This window comes from Metopolophium dirhodum, chromosome 5, assembly GCF_019925205.1.
Source record: "Metopolophium dirhodum isolate CAU chromosome 5, ASM1992520v1, whole genome shotgun sequence".
Classification (NCBI taxonomy): Eukaryota; Metazoa; Arthropoda; class Insecta; order Hemiptera; family Aphididae; genus Metopolophium; species Metopolophium dirhodum.
In genome coordinates, this window is record NC_083564.1 from 34046543 (window position 1) to 34070076 (window position 23534).

General features: G+C 33.5%; 2 protein-coding genes across 4 annotated transcripts in view; both read left to right on the top strand.

Moving 5' to 3' along the window:
- Window positions 1-5307, top strand: part of LOC132945330 (uncharacterized) — a 151576-nt gene extending 146269 nt beyond the window's left edge. Inside the window, exon 9 of the mRNA XM_061015038.1 lies at window positions 3211-5307. Coding sequence (XP_060871021.1) covers window positions 3211-3221 — 11 coding nt within the window. The 3' untranslated portion in view covers window positions 3222-5307. The remainder of the gene's footprint in view (window positions 1-3210) is intronic.
- A 2211-nt stretch (window positions 5308-7518) lies between these two features.
- The window catches only part of LOC132944346 (protein TANC2), a 198292-nt gene continuing 182276 nt past the window's right edge, over window positions 7519-23534 (top strand). For all 3 annotated transcript variants that reach the window (XM_061013637.1, XM_061013641.1, XM_061013639.1), the window contains exon 1: window positions 7519-7774. The gene's annotated coding sequence lies outside the window, so the exon portion shown is untranslated. The remainder of the gene's footprint in view (window positions 7775-23534) is intronic.

Below are 23534 nucleotides of genomic sequence, written 5' to 3' on the forward strand. Positions count from 1 at the left end.
ATAATCGTTCATTTTTCTACGAGCATGTCAATGTCTATAAAATATATTTTTACAGTAGGATGTCTGATTGTGTTTATATTTATAATTTATCGGAGTTCATCGAAATAAATCATTCATAGTGGGCTGTGGGCTATTATATTTTTATATTTTATATTATGAAAATGACACAATTCGCGTAATGATGTATATTATTGTTTCGAGCGGTCCTATGCAAATAACGTGCTTGTGTAAATAACAGACGAATAAAAAAAATGTATTGCATTCGTTAACAGGAAAAAGCACCGCAAAGTACAATGATAATAAAAAAAAAACCTTTATCTGGTTTACCGGGCGTTTTGTATAGGCAATATAGGTACACTCCGGCGATTGTGGCTTGGCAGTGTTGTTGTATAATATTATTATGTTACATCGTTTAAATAGAGTAAACGACAATATAGAATATGAATTTATTGATATGAGTTATCGAATTTCAGGCGATTTAAATATGTATGCTTTTAATATTAATTGTGTAGTATAGTTTTACGATAAAAATCAGTGCCTTTGTCGAATCGATACCTGTAGAATACTCTTGATCTTATGAAGTTGTACGGTAGTCTATACTGTCCATTATTGACGTATGGCGAATAACGTTATTAAAAACAACGCTATACAACGACTTATTATAGTTGTATACAAAAGTCAAAAAGTGTTACACTTGTTACGGCCTCTGACATTGTGCGTTGTTAACTTTTAAGCGGATAGTAATGTTATTCAACATTAAAACGATTGTTAATCTTGTTAATGAATTCGAAATCTCAATGTTAAAACGCTGATTTTGCATCATATCTACATGGCTACACAAATAGACACACACACACGCACAAGCAACACGATAACCAAACTGCAATCCGAACAACTTACAAAAAAACTTTATTGTTCGTTTTAAGAATCTTATCCTTTCAAAGGTGGTACATCGAACAAAGCGAATTGCGTTTACCGAATTAATATACATAATTATTGTATTATTCATCGTTATCGAATTTTATGCGATTTAAATAAGTATTTTTTTAATAATATGAACTGTGTAATATAATTATACGATTAAAATCATTACCTTTGTTGAATTGATACCCACAGAATACTTTTGATCTTATGAAGTTCTACGGTAGTCTATACTGTCCATTATTAACGTAAGGCGATTGTATACGTTATTAAAAACAACGCAATACAATTACTTATTATAGTTGTATACAGAAGTCAAAAAGTGTTACACTTGAAACGTCCCCAGACATTGTGCGTTGTTAACTTTTAAGCGGATGATAATGTTTCTCAGCACAAAAACGATTGTTAATGTTTTTAATGAATTCGAAATCTCAATGTAAAAACGCTGATTTTGCATCATATCTACACACACACACACACACAAGCAACTCCAAACTGCAATCCGAACAACTTACAAAAAAAAACTTAATTGTTGGTTTTAAGAATCGTATCCTTTCAAAGGTGGTACGTCAAACAAAGCGAATTGCGTTTACCGAATTAATATACATATAATTATTGTAATATTCATCGTTCTCGGATCGTAGTTGTTCTCGAATCCACCGCGGTTAATATTATATACTTCCACTCTGCACTTCCGTCCTCGCAACAATACGGACACGTGTATCACTCCAACTCGGACGAGGAGGATTTCCCGGGGTAAATAATTAATTTTTGAATATCGCAACCAGCGGCAGTCGTCTCTCCGACGCGCTGCGCTGTCAACGAGAGAGAGTCGAAACTATTCGCCGGTTTGCGTCCCCGCCCGACGTACCTACCCGTAACATAATATTGTTATGTACATCGTATTTTACCTGCAAACGCGTCCGAAATGTTTATCGCACTCGGTTTTCTGGCTAAACAGTACGACGTATAATATTATTATTATTTTATGTGGTACACGCGCTCGACGATTTATATACGGTATCGCGGGCACGGGACGACGGAAAACCGACTGAAATGTTGGCAAACAAGCTCGACTGTTGTTTACGGGCGGTTGTAAATTTAGATTTTTAATGTTTATCATTCCGAGCGATTATATAACTACTCTATATTAATATATTATTACCTAAAGGCTAAAGAGACAGCGCCCGCGGTAACCAAACGAAATTCCGCGCAATAAAAACCACGAAATAAATTATTTATTAAACGTTTGTTTTCTACAACTAAAAAAAAAAATAATAAAACAAAGACTAATCATCATAAAAATACCGGACTGGAGCGTATGTGTTTGTATTTCATTCCAAAAAGAAGAATTATTGTATTGTTAAGACTCTTAATGTGATTAAAATACACTATAACACTAACGGCGATCGATCGGTGAGATGATGAGTTCATAGTATATATAGCCACACATTACATAATAAATATTGTTATCTTAGGTGTAACGGATGTAGACAGCAGTATTGATAAAATACAATATTAAAATTCGTTGATAACGCAATATGCTATTGACGATTAAAATAACGTGATTGTATGTGGTTTAAAAGCACTTAATTATACTATATTATCTTCATTTTTGGTGTTTTCTTTTTGCTTAGGTTTTCCATAACAGTATTCGAAATCGTAGCAACGATCGCGGGGTACAGTATGACATTATGATTAACCAATGGTTAAAATGTGTAAAAGATAATAATATACATATTACATAGTTTAAAATTCGAAATTTTCTTTGAACACATACGTAATATAAATAATTAAAAATATGGTGTAGGTGAGATTAATTTCAATAACTAATTTATCCGCAGTCAAATTGTAGGTACCTGTTTATTTTATAATCATCAATCAGTGTAGTCTTATATTTATAGAATTTACAAGTTCAATGAAAGTCCGTTAAATTCTATTGAAATTTAAAAATTGCAAAATATAAAATATACAAATATGTGTATGATAATATGTATTTGTATCTTTACAAACCTCGAAATTACAACACTTGTGTCGGGTAGGCAAATAGGTATTAAAAGCTCGTTGATGACACCATTCGTGAACGGAATCGATGGATTCAACATACGCTAAGGCATTGGTTAAATGTATATTAATTAATCAATGGCTAAGGCCTAAGCCACGATCTCGGTAATAGGCGCGTAAACAGTTATATATAATATAAAAAAAATTACTATCGATGTGTGTTTCAAATTATTATTTTTCTTTTACGTTGTATCTAACAATATGTGGTTATTATTTCTGTTTCAGAGTCCGTTTAATGAGACCCGAGGATGGACCTCGACCGGAGACTGAACAAAGAATACGACGACGTATCAACGCAAGCGTGTTATAATACGATATTATATTATTGCAATAAAATAATAATAGTCGGTATTAAAAAAAAAAAAATAAAAAAATATTCAATAATTATAAATAATAACGAAATTATCGTTCGAAGTTCTCGGAATAAGGTGTGCACATAATAAGACGTACTACGAATGATGTCGATGTATAATAATAATAATAATAATAATATAATATTATAATAACCGAGGGCATTTTATTTTGTGAATGGAAATCGTCATCGCACCGCAACGGAGCTGAGTCTAATGCCGACGCCATATTTTATCTCCATATATTAATAATAATAATAATAATAATAATAATAATTATTATTATATGTATTTGATGTCTGTACATAGGTAATTATAATATTATAAAAATACGATAATAATATTATTATATATGCCATACATCTTTGTCTGTGTGTGTTTTCGTGTGCTCGCGTGTTGTGTACACACGAGCAATGTTTTATTGTAATTATTATTCTAACATGTAATTAATTATTATTCCCAACCTAAAATTATAAGCTTTTCATCAACGAACTTCCTCTTTTCACGCGCAATCTTCGCGGTACATATTATTGAATTATAATAAATAATAATATTATGAATGTCAAAAAATGAAAACCCCCAAACAACAATAGCAACTTGGCAATCGATCGGAATACGCGAGACCGAAAATATTATGTAGGTCTCATGTATTCATATTATATACTGTGTACTATATGCTATGTATTGGCACGAAATCGATATTCCGAAAAATTCCAGTTTCACATTTTATTAACAATGTCAAAAAGCGCGCAAAAAAAAAAAAAAATACGAAATACCGAAGGCCATTAATAAAATTCGTTGTCGAGGTTTTGTGTTTCGATCGGTACCTACCTATAACTCTACGTGTACATGATATTATAATAATAATGTGTATAATTTAATTTAATTGCGTTTTAGTCCTTAAGTCGTATTGTACAACTGTAACGGTATTGTCTCATTTGTATCGATAACTACTATACATACGTATTTATATTAAGTGTAAAATGTAAATAGTATTGTCGTCATAATAATATTAAACATGCATCAATGAAATCGAAAAAGTCCCGTGCGAACTTGCCGGTTACGCTACAAATTGATGTCGCCAGTATAGGTATATTGTATATTATAATATTATTATTGTGTATATTAATATGGTTACTGTTGTCGTTATATTTCACTTATTGTTTTTCTTTTTTTTTTTTTGACGACGGAAACGATCACGCGACTCCGAGCCACCCCCCCAACGGATAGATTTCAACAAGTTTGTTTTTATTATTATTTATTCTCATCATTATCAAAACTTTTAAATGTTTAATTTTTTTTTTTTTTGGTTCCATGACTGAAAGGCTGACTTTATACCTAAAATATTTTTGTTCTTACAAACAATGTGTGCATATAAGTTTTTTTTTTATAGTTTGAATCCGACAGTTTCTGTCAATTCTAACGGCTTAACGGCTTCGTATCGATTTAAAACATTTTGATGTAGCCCCCCGAAAAAGTCTTTAAATGTCTTCCCTCCGAACTGTATACGGAAAAAAAAATCAAAAATATTTCTAATCTTCCGTTGGCTAGTGTTGTGTCTTGTCACAACAAGTGGTTTCAATCATGTATACTTATTAGTATTTCAGTTTTTTTTTTATTTGTCGATATTATACATTATTAATAAGTGTATTATAATTTATAATAATTAATTGATCACGTGTACCAACAAAACGTATTTTACAACCTCGACCTGATTATATTATAGTGACAAACTATCAAACTATCAATACACGTTATTGTGATCACTGTTATTATATTATAATCATAGTTAATAAAAAAAATCGAGTGGCCACTGCCGTTCCCCTTGTACATTTAGAAAACCGAATGAGGATTATTATTATGCCATACGATTATAATATTATTATTATTATAGTTTTCGTAGAAATGTTTATATACGTTTGTTTTTGTGTACACGATAAAAAATAAATAAATGCATACGACCAAAATCTCATTGAGCCGTTGTCGTTATTTGTTGCTATACCATATTATGTTACGGGTCGCCACTGAAAAAAACTTAAGTTTCAATTAAACAGCTGCTGCGCACTATCCGCCGCGTGTGTTGCGCCGCAACAGCCGAATGACGACGTGTGATACAAAAAACGATGTGTCCGCACTTCCTTAAAAGAGGATGCTTTTTTTCCATGCCACGTTCCACGCAGACTAGGATAGCGTGGTGTGTGTGTGTGTGGGGGGGAGGGGGGGGTCGATAAACTGAGGTGAATGTTGCGCCCTAAGAAATGTATGAAAAGTCAGTAACTCGATAATCATAATAATATTATAACGGCGAGAAACAGTATTATAGACAATACGTAATAATATTATAATTAGGTAGGTATTGAATGATTTGTATTTATACTTTGTGGTACATTGGTCGCATTACTACATTCATTGCATCAGTTAAAACGTGTTTGTGAAAATAGACTAAAAATAGACGAAAATGTTGTAAATTCACATTTCTGGTGCTTAAAGCGCTTGTGGCGTTGACTCGGCACTGGGCTCAGTCTATATTATAGTACTCTAGTGAGTCGTAAACTAGTGCAGTCGTGTGACACTAGTTTTGTACTTCAGAAAATTATATACGTAAGCTATGACTAATAGGTATATTATTTTATAATTCCGATTTTATACTCTCGCGGCCCCTTGCTCCGTCCCATTATACCGAAATCTGAAATGATGCATCTGACGCCTTTCGTCTTCGTTTGCATACAACGCAGGCGTACCTATCACGGAACTCTGAGTCCTCTGGTCCGACCAATATATTTTGAAATCGATTTTTCGGAAGCAACTCCCAAAATTCCAAAAAGGATTTTGACCAACTATTTGCCACGCCGGACAGTTAAAATTCCGACGAAATCTACGGGTATATCGTATATACCACGACCAGTTGTAAACTGTACCTACGTTGCACACGAATAAGGAATAGGCATGCGCAGAACGTTTTGCACAGCCTGCTGAAGAGTAGCATATTTTTCAAATCACGGTGCCAAACACGCCAATCGCGTTGCCGGTTTTAATTTAGTCAAACCGTCCGAATGTATTATTATGATTTATAGTCTTACCTTAGTGCAGTCATCGTCGAGCGATAATACCTATTACACGACACAACTTAATCGGTATTTTAAACGGTTTAATATTTCTATAAAATATATACATTCGTAGAATACGCCAGTATTTGTATTATAATGTACGAGTATAATAAGGATTCAGACGAAGCACTGCCGATGTTAAAATAAATAAAAATTGACTTTGAATATAAACCAGCTAGGTATAGCGCGTATCATATCATAACTACTCCATAATTATTAAAAATCCAATTATAATATTTCCATGGTTAATGTTGTTACGCTTTATTTTTATTAATTTTAAATTATTGACATAATAATATGGTTTGTATTATTGACTTATACAATACAAAAATGTAGATAGGTATTTACAAATGGAGTTACCTGCTAGTTAATGTATAACATGCATTGGAATTTAATCAATTTTTAAACCGCTGCAGATTTGATTTTTACTTATAAACTTACATTAATCGTCGGTTTTGTATAAAGTCGTATTTTTTAATGCACATGATTATAGTACCTAGGTATACCTACCGGTGAGAAATGTCGTTCCGTTTCCCTTTTACGGGCATTATATAGGTATATACTTTTCGTTTGAAATCAAACGCGGAGGACGGTTTTTGATTTGCAGACGAGTTTTTGGCAACTCTTATCACGTCTGCAGGTTATATAATAACGCTACCGCGTACGAACGGTCTATATTTATACGAGGAATTTATTTCTCCTCTCCCCCTCCCCATAAGGTTATCGTTATTATTTATTACACGATATCGCCACGACCGCGGGGGGACCTGCGTACATCGTTCCAGAGTCGTATAATGCACATTAATATTATATTATAATATATATCGTGTATACGGAGGATCGGAGAAATCCGACGCAAGCCGTAGTCCTCTCGGGGCACGCGCGTGCCAGGAAAAAAATAATAATGAAAAAAACCCGGCGGAGGAGAAGAAGCCGACGACCGTCACAGGATGCAATAATTTCTGGTGGCACGGCTACATAGCATATAGTGGGCAAGTAGGGACGACGCGACGGCACAGGGTGTATTTTTAAACGCTGGGCGCCAACGGATATCTGTGGCGGTGCGGCATCGGCAACGGTAGTCGCAGTCGTCGCGCCGAGTCCATTTCGAATGTAACCGCGAGTGCGATCGTCACGATATTATTAAGACGACAATGCGGTAGTAACAATAACGAATTGTAACAATTATTACAATACGCGTACATTGTAATATTATTCGCGCGGTAGAGTAAATTATTCGTCGGCGCCGCCGCCGCCCGTAGACCGACGACATTTGTGAGCGCCCACACGACGACGATAACCGCGCGGGACCGCACGACGGACGCACACGAGGTGAGTACCAATACCAATACATTTTTTCCCCTCGGCTTAGGGGGGCGTTTTCGGGAGGGTGCGACGAAGACGGATTCCACAGTAAATCCAAAAACCAAAATAATATGTATAGCCAAATGTGGGTTAAGATCTCTCGGACGATCCACATTCGGTCACGCGAAATGCAGTACTTTATTGCAACTCTATACAACGCATTGCTCTTATGTGGACCCATTCCCACCCCTAACCGTGCAGTGTAAACATGACATATTATTACCTATATTGTCTGGTGAAAACAAACCGGAAAATTATAAAAAAAAAAAACACTACCTCTCCCAAACTATAAAAAACGAATTTCAAACCGCCTATACCGGGGTAGCCCCACACGGGCATTCAATACCAATTATAATTTATAATAGGTGAACAGTATTAATTTATTAGTCACCACGCCAGTATTACCCAGAGAAATCACTAGAGTTACCGCGTGAAAATCGTCATACACGTTGCTCGCAATAATTAGTTTTAATAGACTGTGTTTTCTCGAAACTTATCGCTGGCCGCCGAACCATTTAAAACGGAAAGTTTGAGTTGTCACTTGCGTCGCAGTTGAGATAATTTATTTTGAAACGGTAAAAACAATAGAACGCACGTAAAATACGTATTTCGTAATTAATTTACTTAACGACGCACGTATGGTTGATGCAACAATATTAGTTGTAAGCGTTAAGACTTAAAAGTCATTATATAGTTTGCCGGGCTCACATAAATTACAGGTAGGTCGTATAGGTATTTAGTTTTAAATAAGTTTCGAGCGCGATGCACGTCGTGTGTACGTACCCATGTTTCGTGGGCAGGTGGGCCTATAATACCTGTTGCCTATTATTGGTATTTTATTAAAACTCAACATTAACTCTTTGCAGTACTATGTAATTTCTGGATATAAATATATAAGTAGGAACATCCAAATTCGGTCCAAACGAAATTATAAAGCTGAAGATCAGGATATCGTGTTATTATTATTATTACATTTATTAATTTTTTCGCTCGCGTAAATACGTTCGAAAATTGAAATATAAACTATACAAGCGTTTTATTCGTATACGTTACGGGGTACGCATTGCAGAGGAGGAAAAGGTTAATAACAAATATTAACTTCACAAACTTAATTATATACATACATTTTGTATAGCTGAAATAAAAACTCCATCATTCCTAACCACCAAAAGAATTTAATTAAATATTTTTTTTTTATTTAATTTATAATAAACCAGGATAAAATATACCTATAATACTTGTTATATACATTTTTTTTAAGACTTCGTCGTAGGTATTTAAATCATTTTTTTTACGATTTTGATTCGTGTTGCTTTATTTGACTTTGAATATTGAATTTCAGATATTAATACAATATAGTATAATATTATATTTTCGTCAGAAAATGGTTCATTTTAATTTCGACGTTATTGGTACAAACATTATGAAATAAAATTGTGATATTGCGCCACGCCGATTTGGGTACTACATTTAATTTGTATTGTAACAATCGAAATATAAACATTTAATGTTTTTTTTCACTTAAAATGAATAACATCAGGTTGATATAGTTGGTTTTTCTTTTGTATTTGAACGGAATAAAATGTACAAAAAAGTATAATTTATTTTTATTAACAGCCTTTGTCGTTTTATTTAAAATTATTACAATCAATCATTATAATTTTTTTAAAGAAGCATATAATATTATTTACCAATTTATTTCCACAAACGACACCGTTGTGCAGTCATTTCAAACGTAATACATATTATTATGTTAAAATAAATCATAGACGACAACTGCAATAAATCAATCATTCAACATAATAGATAAATCTATAAAATCGTCCAATAATCGAATTCATTAACGTTTTCAAACAATCGAGGCTTTACGAGTCACATACCTATTTTAATATACCAACTTTGAGTGAATAATAATTTGTTTTATAATATTAGTCCATTAACGAATACCGACGCGCGTACGTCACATCATCGTCCAATTGTCTCGTCTGTCGCGTTTTATATTTTTGTATGAAGTTATTATTTATAACACTTCCGGTCAAAGCATTATTAATATACAGTCGGCTTCGACGTCTATTTCCGTTTCGAAATCGTAACCGCACGCGTAATAGCACAACCGCGGTCGCTACTGATGCGCAAGTTGTTCCAATATACAAGGTGTAACAGAAAGACTTGACGAAAAAAAAAATGATGCTACTTAAACGTATGACAAAAATTGTTAAAATGATATGATTAGTAAATACTAAATAATTTATGAAATATACGCATGTCAGCAATTTCCAAAAAAAATAATTTGAAAAAAGTAATTACGTTCAAAATTAATTTGTAATCAAAAAAATTTAGAAATTTAAAAAAATTCTAAAAAATAAACTACTCGACTTAGATAAATGTTTTTACCATCAACAATTTTCTTTTAATTAGATTCACATATTGGCTATTTTGAATATATCCAAAAAAATTTAAATCAAATTTTTAATTTTTTATTTTCAGTATTAAAAAAAAATCATTTCTTGTATAATATACGTGTGGCGCAAGTGACTATAAATTATATATAAAAAAAAAAATGTTTAAATATTGATTAGAACAACATTTATTCCAAAAGGCAGTTTTATCTGTTACACCCTGTATATGTATATGTATTTTGACGGGATTTCTCTAGGAAGGAGGTGTAGCGAAATTTTTGATATTATGCTCTCATGTTTCAAGGGGTGTCTGAGTAGTGACATCGATGAAAAAGAATTACGGAAGTTTATATGATTATGGGTATGTGCTGAAGAATTTTTCGCAATAAAAAATGGAATAATTTCTGTAGATTCGGTGATAATTATTCTGCATGTGCTCTGTAAATGATACCTATATTTTTCCAACTGCACTTGTATAAACGTAAGTTTGACGTTTCGCAGTGGCGTATATTTGTGGGTGAGAAGGACCACTTATTAGTGGCGTTATACATATTATTTTATATTCATAAATTTGTGGAAGCGGCAGGTGTCGCGAAAAGATCGGCTCCAATCACATTTTGTTCATTGATGTGTTTTCACTTTTCGAATAAAATATATGATTACGGTGAATAATAATTAAACGGTCAGTTATTAATTATGTTTATCGACACTTACATCACTCGATTATGTACCAATTACCCATAACCTAACTAGGAACTGGTGGTATTGGAAACCTGCACGTTCTATGCCAGCTTCTACTTGCGTACCATTGAACAATGATTTTACGACCATAACATATTATAATATCAATAAACATAAATCATGACGGTCACTTGTTAATAAAACGTATCTTTATATTTTTTCATTTCTTTAATTGGTATTATAAAAAAATAAAAAATAAATAATTGAAAATATTACTATTGACAAGACGCAATGCCCGTATGTGTTGTATCCGTCTTTCGGACGTGAAGTAAAACAATATGACAAATTTGGGTTCAGCATTCAGCAGAACGGATTTTGATTTAAATTATAATGTCAATGCGAAAGTCGACCTAATATCATTCGTCTCATTTCTCCATTCGTTAAAACAATTTTTAAACAAAAACCTTCCTCTCACTTTAACTTAGGCTGGTTCCGCCTCTGTCTTTGTCTGTACCTACTTTGTTTCTACAATATTACAATTTTCTTACAATCGAACTGTGAGCATTTTAAGATTGTACTCTTGACATCAAAATATTAATTAATAGGATACCGCAAAGGAAACATCGTACGTACTACAAACACAGATATAATGAGCGTTTACATTTAAATTTTATAATAGATCCACTCACTCTCATATTAAAGCCAACTGCACACGAAATCGGTAACAATTACTAACCCCCCACCCCACCCATCACACACACACAAACACACACACACACGCACACGCGGAGATTGAGCTTCGCAGACGATACGCCACACTACGCGACGGTGTATTTAATTTATTTCACCATCACGTGTATTATATGCATATGTACACCTATATAAAATTATACGTAATAAATTACAAAAATACATTGCACACGGCCGTCTGGTACGAATATACCTACGTGTTTGACGACGCCGCGGATAAAAAAAAAATACAAAAAAACAACCGTAATGGCACGTCGTTCGAACTTTGAATTATCGTTTCCGGCGGATATACGAGGCGGCGGCGTTAGAGACGTCCTCCGTACGACGTATACGACGCCCGATAATAATATTGTATTATTAAATTAAAATATTATAATAATAATAATAATAATATATTATTAAGTATATCTTTTTACGACTCTGTTCGATCGCGTTTCATTGATAACGCGACGGCGGCGGCAGCGCAGTTGTCGTTTAGTTTATGTTAATATATACACGTGCGTATACATTATATATATATATATATATGCACATTATATTATAGTGTACGATTTAATTGTCGTACTTAACGACGACGACGAAGACAACGACTTTATAGTAAATATATTACCGCGCGCGTACATCATATTATAATTCATAATATTATTACTCATATATATATAAGTACCTATAATAATATTATTATCATTATATACACGGCCGAGACGTATATAATACGCGCGTCTCGTGTAATAGTATAAAATTATAATATAATACTTTACTATAAAACTGTAGCCGACGGAATGCACCGCACACGACTGCACTCAATAATAATAATAATTCGTACCTAATACCTATGTCGACTTGCATCAGTGCAGTGTGAGCTATAGGTACCCAACTGCACTTCTAAGCATACCGCCGACGATAACTTACTGAACACAGGTTCAGTCACAAAAGGCGCAAAAGTCCAATTTATCGTTACGACCTACCTTTATAGGCCGCGGTATAATAATATTATACTCGTAACCACGGTTATTAGACCATTCCGGCGCGTCACATGGAGGTACGCGAGCGTTTATACTTCCGACGTGTCATTAAAATATTATTTCATATATTATTATCCGGGTACGTAGATGGTGTCGTTAAATCTTCCTATCCCGTTGGTAGTAACGGTGCCCGTTATGTAGCCTGCGCACGACATTAGTGCGAGACGACAATAAACGCAATTTTTTAGTCAACTTCCGAAAAGTATATAATTTACATATTATGTACATATTTTTACATCATACATAATATTAATATACAGTTTTGTGAAAAACATTATATATTGTATTGTTGTCACAAAATATTATGCTCCGTGATCAATATAATGTATTGGCAATCTGTTGTTTTGTTGAACAGTAACGCCTTACGGACAAAACAGTAAAATACTGCTAAAATAAATTATAATAAAATAATACTATCAATTATGTATAATATTACATTACATTAAGAGGACGTCACACCCGCATGTGTTGTCTCCGACTTACACACGTACGATAAAGACAAAACGCGTTTTCGCAGTCTCAGTATAAATCGCACAATTTTGGTTCTAGAGTAAAAATACGTATTATAAAATTGAATTCTGAGGGAATTCGTTCCGTTTTTTCCATTATACTCAAAATAACGTCCATTATATCGTTTACAAAATACCAAAAATGTCGAAATTTTTAAAATACCTTTAACTTTACAAAATTAAAATTTTTTTTAATATTGTCATCTTTTAATTTTGTAATAAGTGTTTTATTTCAACACCAAAATTGAGTGGGTTGTACCCAGACAACACATGTGGATGTGACGTCCTCTTAACAACAACAACAACAACAACAACAACAACAACAACAACAACAACAACAACAACAACAATAATACAAAAAATAATAATACTACCAATATAAGTTAAACAAGTATATTTGGAAATATTATCAAAATTAAAAACAAGTTAACTATATTACTATCAGAATAAGCAAATGACTCATAGTACTAAAGTAACTATTGTTTTGAGTAAGGATATGTATCCACAATTTTCCACCGCTTTTCGTTGTACGCTTTTCGTTAACTCTACGTCTGATTAAAATAATATTATACCTGGAAAACCTACATGTTATTTAATAATTTTAAAATCAGTTAACAGCCGAACATTGAGGTTGAAAGTGTTGTTTTTAATATATTGTATAACATAATATTAACACGATAGTTGTTTTTAGTAAATAATCAATAATAAACTTTAGAGAATCGGAAGTAGTCGCCTCTATCACACGTGTAGTACAGAAAATAAGACGTGTTCAGTTTCCAACGTATATAGGTATACCAATCGATTTTATAATAAGTATTATAAAAGCAGATTTGAATTTTATGTAAAGTTTACTTGAGATCCATTTACACATTTTTGATTTTATCTCCACAAGTCACGCCCGAGTAAACTGCGGGCAAAATAAGAACCTTGAAGCTTGCGGTATTCAATTTTTTTTGGTAAACTTTAGGCAAACAAATCAGAAATGCGGCTAAGTCGATCACGAGTAGACTTCACGACGAATTCGAATTTGTTTTTCCGAATCCTTATCGATCGGTGCTCTTGAAATATAACACGTCTAAATTCCTATACTTACCTACGTCGGGACGGCCCAAAGTTACATTATTTCCATTTTCATATCCTGATTTCGGTCCATACAGAGTACCTGTGTAGGAATTACTGTTTGCAGTGATTATTACGACTGAGTTACGACGAAATTTTAAGTACGCATCTCTTAGGAGATTTTATTTTTATTATACGTATATTTTATACGTTATTTCGACAGCCAATAAATATTGTGTGTGATAGGACGCATTCGGGATACTCATATTCTTTGAGCCGAAATCGGGCATCTCTGGCAGTATATTATACACGAGGAAGAAGACGGCGCAAATACAGAAAATCGCCTCTCCTCGCAAAAAGTTCCAATCCGTTTCGCAGTAAAATAGTCGACAGTTACTCAAAAACACCACAATAATACATATTATTATCGTGCGCTAAACGAAATCCGTCGATCGGTCATCATATCTTGCGACGGCTTACACGTATGATATGCTCACCGAAGCATCGCCGAGATTGAAATATTATACAATAAATAATACAACACCGGACAATAATGTCGCCTGTCAGATGCATTCCGCTCCAAATTTTTTTCCATCCAGCTAAATGGTAATCCGCGTTTGTTGCCACGAATAGAACGCTTCTATATTCACATCGCGGTCCGTTTATAATATTCAGCATAGTTCTGTGTTAAAATGTTATGCGCTCGCTGTATGATATTATAATATATTGATAGGCAGAGATATTCCAAAATATATTATGGAGAACCATTACCTGCAAATTAAAACCGAATTTATGCAAATATATTTGACCCGATTTTCTCAACATATAACACGATTTTCTTTGTTGATGGCCCGTGACACTTTGTGGTGATGATATTATGCAAGTTTTACCGAATTATTATATTCCTTATATTATATCATATCAGCAAGTACCTACCTATATGTTATTATATAAATGTGAAATCAGTTTTTTTACGAACGATTAATCTCAGAAACCTATGGACTGATTTCAATAAAAGTTACATCAATATAGAGTCCTATTGAGACTTTTAATAGCTTCCCTTTTCAACTTCTATAGAATGCTATAATAGGACGGCTCAAGTTCGTTTTTGCTCATGAGTATTTTTTTGTTTGTATTCCGATTGCATAGGGCTTCCATTCGTAAAAAAATACAATTTAAAAAAAAAAATTTACACATAATTGTCGACCCTCCGTGCGTTTCTAAGGGATTTTTTTTTTAAATAAAGTAAAATAATTTTATTTTTAATTTATTCTTTGTCAATCAAAAGAACATCATATGAAAAGCCTATGCCCTTATGTTTATAGCTTGTAAACTCAAAAACTACTCAGCCGATTTCTACGAAAGTTTCAGAGGTTGTACTTCGAAATATCGGGAAAGTTTTGAGAGTATAGTTTGTACCACGTGATATATTGAATCCACCACGAGTCCATCTCAGTCGGATCATTTCACAAAGTGAGGTGCACCGATGCGCCGGTTTCCCGTCAACCGAAGTTTCCTAAACCCGCGGTATATACACATACCGACACATAGTGACATAAAATACTTACATTTGTTCAATTTTTCCCAGACAGATTTGAGACGCACAGCTAGTTTATATATTAATAAAACCTAAGTATAATATTGTAAGCGGTGTTGCTGTCGCGCTAAGTAATCCGATTTCTATGGACGGAAACCATATTCGTTCGTCCGTCGTCAGTGCGCGTGACATGTCGTCGTTTTGTCATGCGATGATGTATTAAAAGCGCACCGTTTATTCGTGAACGAGACAGTCGGTGAATATCGTCGTCATGTTATAATAATTTTATTATGTACACAGCATCGCCTCACTCAGATCGTCATCGTATTTATCTTTGTATATTATTATCCGAAGAACGGCAACGATTGGGTCCGAGCGAGGGACGGGGATAGGAGGATAGGGGATCAAAACTTGAATCGTTTATTAACAAAAAAAAAAAAAAATGGGTTAACCGACTTTTTTCGGCAAATCGGTTTAACGATGTGATAAAAACGTTATGAATTGAGTCTAATGCACACACCGTTTGATTTTAAAAGCGATATTATTGTCATTGTACGAGTGGGTGGTTTGAATGTTTAGTTTACTTATGTCACTGCAAGTCAGTGAACTCGTTTTTATTTTTTTTAGATTTCCAACAATTTTAATTATTTTACTCAACCCCTGTTATATAAACAATTTGTTTTTGTACTCAAGTCGACCCATAAAAAAAAAAAAACACTCAAAATGCACAAATAGGTACTCCCAACCAGTAAGTACACTTTTTTATTGGTTTTTACTTTTCGAAGTCTTTTAATATCACAACATACGATTTATGAGACTTTTAGATAAAAATGTCCATGGTCATCGTTGTATTTGAATCATACTTTTATATTTTTAAGATCGTATCGTACGACAGCTGCGGGTTTGGTTGATTTCGAAAGGGCTCGTGTAATATAATATACTAGGCACACAATAGTAGTTTAACAATGCTTTAATATGTTATACAGAATACGAGTTCCGTCGGACTATCGTCTGATCGCGAGATCGCCGAGTTTGTCTGACATGGACATGGGCATTTATGTCATAATCGAAAATATTATCATTACTCTCAGAGGGGTCGTCGACGACAGAATTATAATACGTAGACTAGGTATAATAATTTAATCGCGTACAACACGTATATAGTTTATTATAATTTTCTAAAAAAAAAGAGAAAAAATAATGTGTCGGACCGTGGCGGTTTCGGAGATGCCCAACGACGATAATAACATTATCGGTCGGGCTCGTCGTCGTCGTCGTCGTCGTCGTCGTCGTCAATGTGTCGTCGTCGTCGGCCGTTGTAATAACTATTATAATAATATATCTTACACGCCTTTAGCTCAGGACTAGTGTATATTAGAACGTCACGTGGCGATATTATTATGTACACTATTATGTACGCCGTTATACTTGCCGCACACAACGCGCGGAAAAGTCTCGTACGATAATAGCGGCGCGTTAGCCTCCGCTATTTTTAAAACTCTATATAAAAATGTCCGCGATTTCACCGCGTTATTGCCGCTTCGTTTTATTATTGTTGTCGTTTTTTTTTTTCGTTTTTTTTTATTATTATTAACTCGACTTAACGACTCCGTTATTGCGTTTTTCACGCGATTGTATTATATATATATATATTTATATGCACATACTTTATTCTATCGCCCGCTCGACACCATCGGCAACAACAACAACAACAGCAACAACAACAACAACAACAACAACCAGTATATAGGTACCGCTCTAAGTACCACCGGGTAAGCCATACTGTGTAATATATTATAGGTACACATATGTGACTTATACTCGGTGGGTGTGTGTGTGGGGTTCAGTGATTTCGGGCACTTAACTGCCACCGAAAAATGTTTCAACTGACCCGGTCTTAACGGTTTCCTCTGATCCCTTCGTTTTTAATGCGACGTATGTGTCTCGCCACGGCAAACACTTTCTGCTGCCCAAAAAAATTCGATTGCGTTTTCCATATTTTCGTTTGCACAGTCTTTCCCTGCACCTCCGTCTATGTGTGACACGACGTCATTTAGTATACTATGATATTACCGAATACTGCACCGGGCTAGTTATAGTCGACACTTGACGACGATATCTGCAGGTTTAACGTGTCCCGCGCGTGTACCAGACGAAAATAATATCACCAGAATTCGCAGTTCGATACTATTAAATCATGTACCTTTGAAGAATTTAATACGATAGTTTATATTTTACAACCTAAATGTACCATATTTTAAATTGGTATTTATATTAATTATTATGGTGGTTATGTCCATCGTATAGTTTAGACCACACGCGTATACTAAATAATATTATTTACTATGTAGGTACCTACAACCTTCCTATATTTCTGAAGCGACCGCGTTTGTAAAATAAGAAAAGGGCACTTCTATTTGTATGCTCCTCCTCCCCCCCCCCCCCCCCAACAACAATCACCCACACGTTGCTAATCGAAAATAATTTCTCGTGATATCGTAATTGTTCTCATTTTGAAAAACAATTAAACATTTTTTTGCATAAAAGTAACATTTCTGCTTTTAGTCGTTTTAACTGAAAACACGATTTGTCGGATGTAATTAATATTGACATTCTGTCCTCTCGACATATACTAGTTCACTCTTTCACTATACGACCGTTCATCAAATATTTAATCTTCAAGTTCATATATTATTTTTCCCAGGACGTCGAGAGTACCCCCCTCCCCCCCACCACACAATGGGCACCCGTGATTGGCTCGTCGCGTTAAAACTTCACAAGTGCGTACAACTGCGATTGATATCTCTCGTAAAGTATATAACATTATAAATTATGCATCGTCGTCAGCGCTAATACGTCAGAGAGTCAACTCGCGTCGACGGTGTTCGAGAAATAAAAAATTCATATTATATATATATATATATATCAATGCATATTATGTAGGCACCGTCGTACCTAACCTGTAGTCGGTTGCTATCAGCCCCGCCACAGCTACAATACTGTAATTATATTATGACATATATTATATAATGCGTAATGCGTACAACATCCTACGGCCTTTGGATTCGGACCGCCGAGTTTTCCTCTGTAAATCAAAAAAAAATGTCGGTGCACACGTATATAGGTGTATACTTTCCAAAAGACGTCGAGGGCCGTCGAGAGCTCCTACCTATATTTGTGAAGAAAGTCTCCCGAAAAACGATGCCGGGTTTCAGTGACCACCGTCACATCCGCTGCATGATGAATATGAATTAGTGAGAGACAAAGTTTTCGGTTTCGCGGCGCTCATTGAAAATTTATCAGGAAAAACTTTTCCCGTCCGAGAGAGACTATTGAAGCTACATCAGCGTGGGACGTATATAATATATAGTACAAATATATTTATATTCACTGCAGCTGTGTATGCGAATACATTTAAAATCGGACGTCCTTTGATAATTTCCCGTGGAGAAGACGTCACCGTCGTCGCGTTACGTCAAACATCATCTGCAACGTAATTTAATAATAATATTATAAGTGTAATATTATTATATTATACGGAAAATAAGTAATAATATAATAGTATTATATACGCTGTGAATATCATTTCGTCTAATTAAATATCATTCACAATAATATTATGTTTTTATTCACCAGCGCACGGGACGTGGCTTTGACGATATTATTATTATTATTACGTCTTCACAGTATAATTTTGCTCTATGAAATATTATTACGTACTCGTATATTTCACGCATTACAAAACCGATGGGTGGGACATTATTATATAATATAGTGTTCTCCGTGACAAACTAAAAATGATAAATCGCAGAAGACTCTACGCGGTTGATAATGATATAATATTATGATAGGGTATGTCATAGTATTTTCCTTGCAGTGCTGCAGCCGGCTGCGTTTTCTGCGATTCGATATTTACGGTCGGAAGATTGAAAAATCAATTTTTTAAACATTTCGGCACATTGAGAGAGCTACAGAGAGCTGCACATCATTACATCAATACGTGATAGTTATTATTTAATATTATCATACGTATGGGTACGCATTTGGTACGTACCAATAGTATTGGGGCTCTAACTCGTAACTTTATAATATTCACTTATTTCCTAAAAATGAATTTTTATTTTTTATATTTTGTGATTTGTTACGATAATATTAATTATAATATTATCACTGTCATTATATCAGCCTATTACACATCGAACATCCACCGTAAATTATATGATAGTATAATCAAAGAATTTTCCCAGTCACAATCTATAAGAAGACAATTTAAATTGTTCAATTGTCGCGTTTTTTTTACTAATACATTTTCTTTAGATACCGTTTAATTGAGCGGTTTTTCTTAGGTTGTCTCTGCAGAGCAGCAAATTCATAAATACCATATTAAAGTAGAACGTCTCGCGTACAAGAAATTGAATAAAATGAATCAAATTAATGGATACCTTACTTTGATTACTATAATATCCTAGAACGTCGTCCACCCATCGTTCCTTTGTCTATTTATGTTTTTAATTAAATAAAGTGGGTAATGAGAAATAAATAAATAATTCCCCAAGTAAAAACCTTAACCTGTATTTTAGATTTAATCAATTTATATTAGCTCCCCGCCTCGCCCACGGCGATGTTTTAAACTCGTACACTTCCAAATTTAATTTCAACCCTATATAGTTTGAAAATAAAACGATATTATAACGTGCCGATTTGATTAATGTAAAATTAACGATGAAAAAAATCTACACCCTTTTAAGTTTAACATAACTATAATATTATCATCATCTGCAGCGATGAGGAGTACGAAATATTACCCGAATTTTTAAAAACATAATACATAGTGTATTAATTATGTATATATTGTATAAGTATGATACACGTTTCACCGAAAAGCGATATTCAGCGCGAATAACGTTTTGTTTAAAATTTATTTTTTTATAAAATATGGACTGTGTTATTTTTTAACTCTCTTCCTGCAGGTCGCGAAAAAAAAATCTGCAGGTTAATTATACCATAATAATTAATGAATAATGACACGGGGACTTCGAGGGCGCTTCATTAATTATATTGTGTACGTTTATATTTTTACCATCACATTATTATATTCACATTTCTCATGTTCGCAAATTTGTATTGAAAATTTGATTTTCGACCTACAACTATGTAATAAATATGGCGGCGATTGTATACACTGCAGTTGATTGTGAGAAATCGTTACGAAATACTACTCAGATCTATAATAGTGTTATTATGAATAAATGATGTACCTGTTCATTTGTTTTAATTTTAACGGGCCCAATCGCATTGTTTAGACAAATGTTAACAATCATTCGAAACGGAATAATAATAATAATAGTAATAATAGTGATAATATGCAATCAATGTGCACACTATATTGCATAGCCATATATAGTTATAGTTACTCGAATACTCAAAATGAATAAGTTTATAGGTCGACGCACTTCGCGCTTGGAGTGAAGAAGGATAAACGACTTAAGGATTATTCAGGACTGTCAATATTTCCGGGCAAAAGCTTAAATAATAAATATAACTCCGAATGTAAACGTCTCTGTTCTAATGTTTCCAGGTTGAGTATATAGCCAAAAGTGGAGCGTACGAAAAGCGAGTTTCCCAATAGATAGATTATCTTACTATAATATATTAATACGGATAATGTAAACGTAAAATGTTATTGTTTAATATTAATCCATTGAGTAATTATTATAAGTATTATCATTCGAATGTTTCACGTACAATTTACATCGGGACGCTCGGTGTAAAATATAACTGTTCGTATTGTAAAATTAATAGGTATTAATGATGTTATAAAAATTAAATAACGTCCAAATGTCTAAATAACTGACAAACATTAATTCATAAATTTAAAAAAATTTAAAAATATAATAACTAATTTAATGACAGCAAACATATACGTACACTATATTGCAATTATTAATTCAAATGTTGTATTTGAAACAAGTCACCTATCATTTAAATTTATTCAAAAATTCAAATTGCAAATAGAATTTAATATAATCGTATACACAAACAAATCGCAATTGTCGTGTATAATTTCATTGTATCAACACTATTGAGATATTATATATTTTCAAATTCATGGAATTTTTCACGAAACGTGCTGTTCAAAAGATGTATCATTGTATGGGTTTCGTTTTTAAGCTATCAAATTTCTAAAATTTAATACAACGTCGTCTGGGCGGGGAAAAAACGTCACTCGACCCACTGCTCGAATAAGACGTTTCGCGCAAACGGGTGCTTCCGCCTTCGCGGCTGTTTAATTGTGAACCATTGTCTCAGCAGCCGTACAATGATCTACACGACATATTGTTATTATTATGCACACGCCGCCGACTTCCGTGTGCGAGATAACGAGTCGTCGGAAAATATTCGCAGCCGGCGTTTCTCGTTTCGACGGCAGTGTGTTCGCGGTAAGATAGGTAGGTACCACTAAATGTTTCAGCTGGATGACCTTGGATTTAAATGGAGTTTTCGGGAGGTGAAAGACACAAATACCAAGAACCTACACGTCGTATTGAAAAAAATTAGAATTTAATCGTAAGCATGATGCGACTCGCTTTTTTTGCTATAATGACAACACCAGAAAAAATCCTTACATATTCAGTTAGACTGTTTTTTTTTTTTTTTTTGTACTATAGTTGTAATTTTTCTTATAACAAAATTGACAAAGTCCGAGTGCTTAGCTAATTGTTGAAATATTCGAATAATATCAAACTAGTCATCTGAGAGCTCAGTTTATCTATTTTTAACACTCCTTATTGTTTTCGTCATTTACTCGAATTGTACTTGCAAGATAAGAACAAAAACATTTATGGCTAACACGTTTTTTTGCAAAATCGTTTATTTAGATTTTGTTATTTTATAAATATTAGTGTTTTATTTTTGCTTCTTTTCTGTGTAGTGCACAAATTCATTGTAGGTGCTATCTATCCGCCAATCATACAGGTGACCCAAAGTCAAGTTACTGAACTGCATGTGGGTTATATTATATTATCGTCGTGCACATAACAAATTTAAATCGTATATAATATAATATTATACCTCACCGAATTTCCGACGCCAACCGCATAGAAGGATTTATTTTACGTGTAGACAGTATAATATTATGATATAGGGTCGGCACCCTATTAGGGTGTATTTGGATGAATTTACGATTCTACACTGATTCAAATACATCATATTACCATTTAGGTACACTTTGTATACCGAGTGTTTCTTTTAACGGCAAACGCACATTACATTGAAAATTAAAATCATATTTTTGAAATTTTTAAATACCTAGGTATATTTTAATATTTATTACAATTTTGTTCAAATTAAAGTTTTAATTTTAACTATATTATCTCATCCTTATATTTTTTATTTTAAAAACCGCATACAATGTAGATTTCAAAGAAGTAGTTAATTTATCAAAAGTATTTAAAGCGCGTCTAAGCTTTAATAATACTTCTAACTTCTTATTTACTACTCTCACGTAAAAATCCAATTTTACGCATCGAAATCGTTAAGTAAAAATGTTCTGCTTTGGGATTTTAAGACAATAATGGACGTCGCCATTCAATAAACTATATATATAACGTTTAAATTATAAATTTTTTTAAACGTCGTGTTTACTTTTAATCTATCTGTATATTATATTGTTGTTGAAACGACATTCGTTTATTATATGTACCTACTATTCCTATAAGATAATAATAATTATGCGCACACACTATTCTGTGGGGTATATAATATTAT